This window comes from Bidens hawaiensis, unplaced genomic scaffold, assembly GCF_021521415.1.
Source record: "Bidens hawaiensis isolate Kalapana, Puna unplaced genomic scaffold, B.hawaiensis_p1.1 tig00012650_1, whole genome shotgun sequence".
Lineage (NCBI taxonomy): Eukaryota > Viridiplantae > Streptophyta > Magnoliopsida > Asterales > Asteraceae > Bidens > Bidens hawaiensis.
The window spans coordinates 648,710-654,881 of record NW_027492047.1 but is presented as its reverse complement, the minus strand read 5'-3'; the positions used below and the strand labels follow the sequence as shown (position 1 = coordinate 654,881).

At 33.9% G+C, this 6,172-nt stretch overlaps 1 protein-coding gene across 1 annotated transcript; it reads left to right on the top strand.

Annotated features, from left to right (window-relative positions):
- The first annotated feature begins 3,115 nt into the window (after positions 1–3,115).
- Positions 3,116–4,210, top strand: LOC143541800 (protein LIGHT-DEPENDENT SHORT HYPOCOTYLS 4-like). Its single transcript, XM_077034528.1, has one exon. The coding sequence runs from the start codon at positions 3,602–3,604 to the stop codon at positions 4,208–4,210; it is 609 nt and encodes a 202-aa protein (XP_076890643.1). The 5' UTR covers positions 3,116–3,601.
- Positions 4,211–6,172: the final 1,962 nt, after the last annotated feature.

The following is a 6,172-nucleotide window of genomic DNA, read 5'->3' as shown; positions in this document are numbered from 1 at the left end:
AGACTGTTAAAGTAAATCATTAATTATGTATTATTATGCAACGGTGTCACAAACGTTATTTATTTAAGAATAAAAATGAATTAAAAAAATGTTGTCTAATGATTCAAAACAAGTTTCTTATCTAAACAAGAAAAAAAATATTCAGGTTTCAAATATGTTATACTTATACAAGAATCTGTTGGAAGTAATTTCGGACTCCAAATCACACGTTGGTGAACTTGAATGACCAATGTTATAAAAATCAGAACTGGACAACACACTAAATATGTTATACTTGATAATCGATGTTATAAAAATCAGAACTGGACAACACACTAAATATACCTTTTCGACTCGATTTTACGCTGAACACCATTTTTTCCACCCCGTAGGCACATGTAACACTAACGTAGCTTACGATACAAAAAAAAACTCTATTTTTAATAATGTACTTTTTCAACAAAATTTACACTGAAATGTCGATTGAAAAAAAGTATATAGTACCATGTATTTATTGTTTTTCCACTAATTTAATGAGCGTAGGTTATAAAAGGGAAATCAAAACTTTAATATGTTATTTCTTTCTGTCTTCTTTTTTTATTTACTTTTTTTAACAGGGAGGGGGGTATTGGTTCTCTCAGATCAATTTTCTTTCCATTTTTTCTCAACTTCCGCAATTTTTTCTTGCATTCCTCCATATCTTTTGAATACTCCACAAAAACGACGAAAGTGACCGGGAGAAAAAGGGAAACGTTGTTTTCACTCGGTACCGGTTTTCTCCCATGACTTCTTATTCCGTGTGCTCTTAAAAATGTATATTATTCAAGGGATAGTATAGATTGATATTGAAATTAAATAAAAATGCGATTCTGGGCTGGCAATTAATTTAATTGTGGGCTTGCAAACTTATTTTAGCCCATTAGTATGTTAAACACTTACACAGTTAAACCACTAACCATGATAAATTGCAATTTTTTTTAATTTTCATCGTATTCTTTTTATTATTTCAACTCATTTATCTCTTCAAACTTAACCATAACCAAATATATTAAAGAGTAATTTTTATAGAACTTGAAAAATGTGTATAAAATATGGATTTCTAACTATATATGCGCAATTAATATGTAATAACTAATAACAAATACAAAAATTGTATCAATCAGTAACATATAATCAAACCCAAAAAAGGACCCGCCGCGCAAGGTTTCAGGTGCACAAATCCTGAGTGTCGGGCTAACTTGAGCATGTTGTACACATGCTTAGTTACATTGTATTTTTGTAAAATGTTGTTTTATGATTCAAAACGCATGACCTCTAGGTCAACTGGCACCTTGCCGTTGCACTAAGGTTCACCCCAAATAATTAAAACCCCAGTATAAAAATAGAAAACAAAAATTGGTTTTTATCTAAAACAATCTAAAAAAACAACCAAAAGTCAACCCATATTTTTAATTAATTTACTAAACCCAAAATGACTTATGCCTAACTAATAGATGTTCACTTGTAAATTGGTCACACTCATAGTTCATCACAACAAAAACTTTTCATCCATAAACTCTTTTAAAACGTTTTTATTGAAGAAAAAATCAATAAAACAAATCATGAAACTTTATTACCCAGTGATTTTTACTAAACCATTGAATACCACCTATCGACTATCGACTGACACTTTCGTCGGCAATTCTTAGTGAAAGTCATTACCTAGGAGTATCCCACGGTGAAGGTACGTCCGTAATATGGCCCCAAGTAATTTTTAGAAGAAATTTGAAACAACCATGGTAAATTATGGCTACAATGTTTAGATAATTGAAACAACCCACAATGATGAGCCACACAACGATATTCACATGAAAAAAAAAGGGGGTAATCTTATTGGAGTTCCATCTAGTATTATTGACGAATTTTCGGGAGAATGTTCATCGTGAATGTTCTCCCATCAAAATAACGTAATGTTGAATTGGATTGCAATTTTTAAATAGTTTTAAGGTTCTTCTAGATAATTTTTGTCAAAATTCGTCGACAATTACTATTTGTATCGCATTGAAAAATCATTAAAGAAGACAATTACTTTCAATCATTTTAATTTAGATAATTTTGTGCGCGCATATAATGTATATATGCGCGTGTGGGCCTTCAAGTGAGCAAAAGTGAAATTGCAATAATTTTGACGTTATTTTACTAATTTCATGAAAATAACGTTAAAGTGGCGGAATGTTAATCAAGCATCATGTGGTGGCGTTGATAGTGAAAGAAAATGGTACATAGACCAATCGGCCGGTATCCCAAATGGTTGAGTGAGATGAGCCTTATGTCCAATGCTTTATGCAAAACTATTAGAGAGTCGGTTGTCTTACCGGAAATAGTATCTCTATTCTTACGAGGTTAGAAGTAAAGTTGTCTTCATCTTACCCTTCTGAAATCCTTTAATAGCTTTGCTATTGGTTGGATTTACTAAGTACGATGATGATGATTTTTAACATTCGTAAAAAGATGAACAATAATAAACCTTGTGATTCTTTTTAACAATTGTTAAGCCATTTAAATAAACAAATGGGTTAAGGTGTATATGTTTGTTCCTCTAACTAAATGATGAATCTTTTATATATATATATTCGTTTATTAAATAGATAAACATAAATTAACCTCTCGTAGAACAATTCACAAACGGTTCATCGAAATTCACTTACTTAGTTTATACTTTATACGTCTAATTCTTAGTTAACATAAAGTAAACAGTAACTTGAATTGAATGAGTGATACTTATACAATCCACGTTCACCCTTTTCAAGCCATATCAACTAGCACTACTTTTTTATGTAGCTTGTTGCTACTTTGTTAATTGTAATTTTGCTGTTAAAAAATATAAAATTACCATTTGCATGAAATCTCTAAAATATGGGTTAGAAGTTAAAACTTAGAAATACATGACATATCTATATGTGTTTCTATGTCATGCACATAAAAAGAATCAACAGTCAATTATATTTTCCCTTTTATTTTACAGTTGTTGTAGCATATTTGTGAAGTCCACTTCTTTTTCCAACATCTCTTGTCAATCTCTTTCATTTCCACAAAAGCCCTAATTTGATAATTTCATACGCCACCTCTTATCCTGACCTTCTCTATATACTACTTGCACTTGCATACCTTTCTTGGTAAAAAGAATGAATATTATTAACTCCCAATCTCTTTGTTCCTCCATTGTTGTCCACCTTATTTCATGCTCATCACAAATCTTGAAATCTTGATCTACACCCATATATCATCTCCTTCATCTTGTTCTATAATCACTTCAAGATTCTTGAACAAACCCTAGAACTCTTTAGGGTTTGTGTTATTTCTTGAATTCTTGTAATAATAATAATATTGTTGTTCACCTTGTTTCTTTGCTCAAACTCAAACATCCACTCCACTCATCAAGAATCTTGAAATCTTGAAATCTTGATCTATACATAGGTAACATATATAGCCAATTCAAGAATCTTGAACAAACCCTAAAATAATCTTTAGGGTTTGTGTACTTGTTGTTTCTTGAATAATAATAATATTTACAACTTTTTACAAGAAACCCTAGTTTGGATTCCACTAGATCCCTCTTCTTTGTACTCAATTATACATAACAATGGAAAAGTATCAACCTTTTAACAATATGGATGTTGTTCCACAACTACAAGAAGCTCATGACTCTACCATCACAAATATGTTGTTTAGTCCATCATCTTCTTCATCTTCTTCCACTTCTCAAACCACCACCACTCTAAGCCGCTATGAGAACCAAAAACGCCGTGACTGGAACACATTTGGACAGTACCTTAAAAACCACAGGCCACCATTAACTCTTTCTAGGTGTAGTGGTGCACATGTTCTTGAGTTTTTAAAATATCTTGACCAATTTGGTAAAACAAAAGTGCACACACAAATTTGTCCATTCTTTGGACACCCTAATCCGCCTGCCCCCTGTCCCTGCCCGCTTCTGCAGGCGTGGGGCAGTTTAGATGCCCTCATAGGCCGCCTCAGGGCGGCCTATGAGGTAAACGGTGGGCAGGCGGAAAATAACCCCTTTGGGGCGCGTGCTGTCAGGCTTTATTTACGTGAAGTTAGGGATTCTCAAGCTAAGGCTAGAGGGATTAGTTATGAGAAGAAGAAAAGAAAGCGGCCGCCGCAGGCGCCGACGTTGTTGAAAACATCGTCATCGCCGTCGCCACCGCCACCGCCACCGTCGGTTTCTTGATCAAGTTTGGTGCTTTTTTTAGTTATTGTTATAAGAAAAGAATGCCATTTGGTAATATTTGGTAAGTTGATTAATGGGTGTATAATATCTTGAACTAGATTCAACTTAAATTGTTGTTATTATTATTGTTATGTTGTAGTTCTTGTTGCATATTAATATGTATATGATCAAGTTAATTAGCTGCTTTACTAGTTATTATTTCAAGAAAAGAATACCCTTGTGGTAAGTTGATAAATGGGTATATTATATCTTGAACTAGATTTCACTTTTTTATTATTATTATTATTATTATTATTATTATTATTATGTCGTATATGGTTTATGTTGTGCCAATGTATGTTGGTGATTTATAGGTAAAGACGGTTTTTAAACATTAAATTGTTGGAAAGTTTTAGGTTTAAGTCTCTTGGAAGACAGAAATTCTGGTTAAAAAGAAAGAAAAAAATAGTTGTTGCATATGTTATATGATGGTTAAAATGTGGTGTTGATGACAGTAAGAAAGAGAAAAGAAGCAGTGGTTTCAGTGGCAGTTTTGTTGGTGTTACATGCTCTAAAATAGGTTTCTAGATGATGTATCGATCTGTGGGTCTTTGTTAGTTTCGGATGATCATGTATCTGTGCAAGGAGTAAGAGTAATTAATTTTATTAGTGAGAGAGTGAAACCTAGGGGATGTGGTGTGATCACTCATTATATTGTGTCACATAACCAACCCAAATTCCATCACATGTGATGGTTTTTTATTAGTGGTGGTGGTGTGGTGTGATGGAATTTTTTATTTTTTATTTTTTTTATAACTTTAAAAATTAAAACAATATTTAATAGAACTTAAAAATAAAAACAATAGTTTTATAGAACATAATTCAACTTAAAATTTAGAAATAAAAAATAAAAGTTACAACGAACGTCTACTCCTCGTCTGAATCCGGAAATTCCAAACCTAAAGAACCTATATGCGCAACAAGATCCCATCTCAACCGATGATGAATATCTTCATCACGCAAGTCTAATTGGACATCATCGGGAACGGGAACATAAATCGGAGGATCCGGTACCCAATCTGGAGAAATTGCATTTCCATCTTCTTTTATTAACATATTGTGTAATATGATGCATGCATATACGTAGCTATAGATCGTGGGTTTTTTTATTGCACGAACCGGTCGACTGAGTATGCACCATCTACCCTTTAAAACACCGAAAGCTCTCTCAACATCTTTTCTTGCCGATTCTTGCAACTTCTTGAACGCCTTTTCATTGGTCTCGACAGGAAACGAAAAGGCTTTCACAAAAACAGACCATTGCGGGTAGATACCGTCGACAAGATAGTAGCCACGTCTGTAATATCTCTCGTTGACAAAGTACGTACAGAAAGGTGCGGTGCCATCTATTACGTTCTGAAACAACGGTGATGTGTACAGAACAGTGATGTCATTGTTTGAGCCGGGAACACCAAAATAAGAATGCCAAATCCATAAATCATTTGACGCAATCGCTTCTAGTGAGATGGTCGGTCGTTTGATATCACCCCTAACATACGCCCCTCGCAACTCCCGTGGACAATTCCTCCATTCGATATGTGTACAATCGATGCTACCGAGCATCCCTGGAAAATGCCATCTAGCCTCGTGTGCGGCGTAAAGACGTGTAATGTCGTGTCTTGTTGGTTTTCGTAGAAACTCTTTGGCATACAATTTTATAATCGCGTTACAAAAGAATTGTAGACATTCACGTGAAGTTCTCTCAGACATTTGTAAGTATTCATCGAATTGGTCGGGTGGGTTACCTGTCGCTAGTTGACGAATAGCGGATGTTGTAACACCCCGACCAAAGGCGGATTATACATCGGGGCGCCACATATTGTTTCATTACTCGTGACACTATTGGGTGTCAATATTTAATAAATATATTCATTCACGCATGCGCAACGTATACATAAGATATAAATAAACCAACATAAATCA

Bases quoted from the DNA above. Each gene is read 5' to 3' on its own strand.
- LOC143541800 (XM_077034528.1), top strand. From the start codon at position 3,602: ATGGAAAAGTATCAACCTTTTAACAATATGGATGTTGTTCCACAACTA.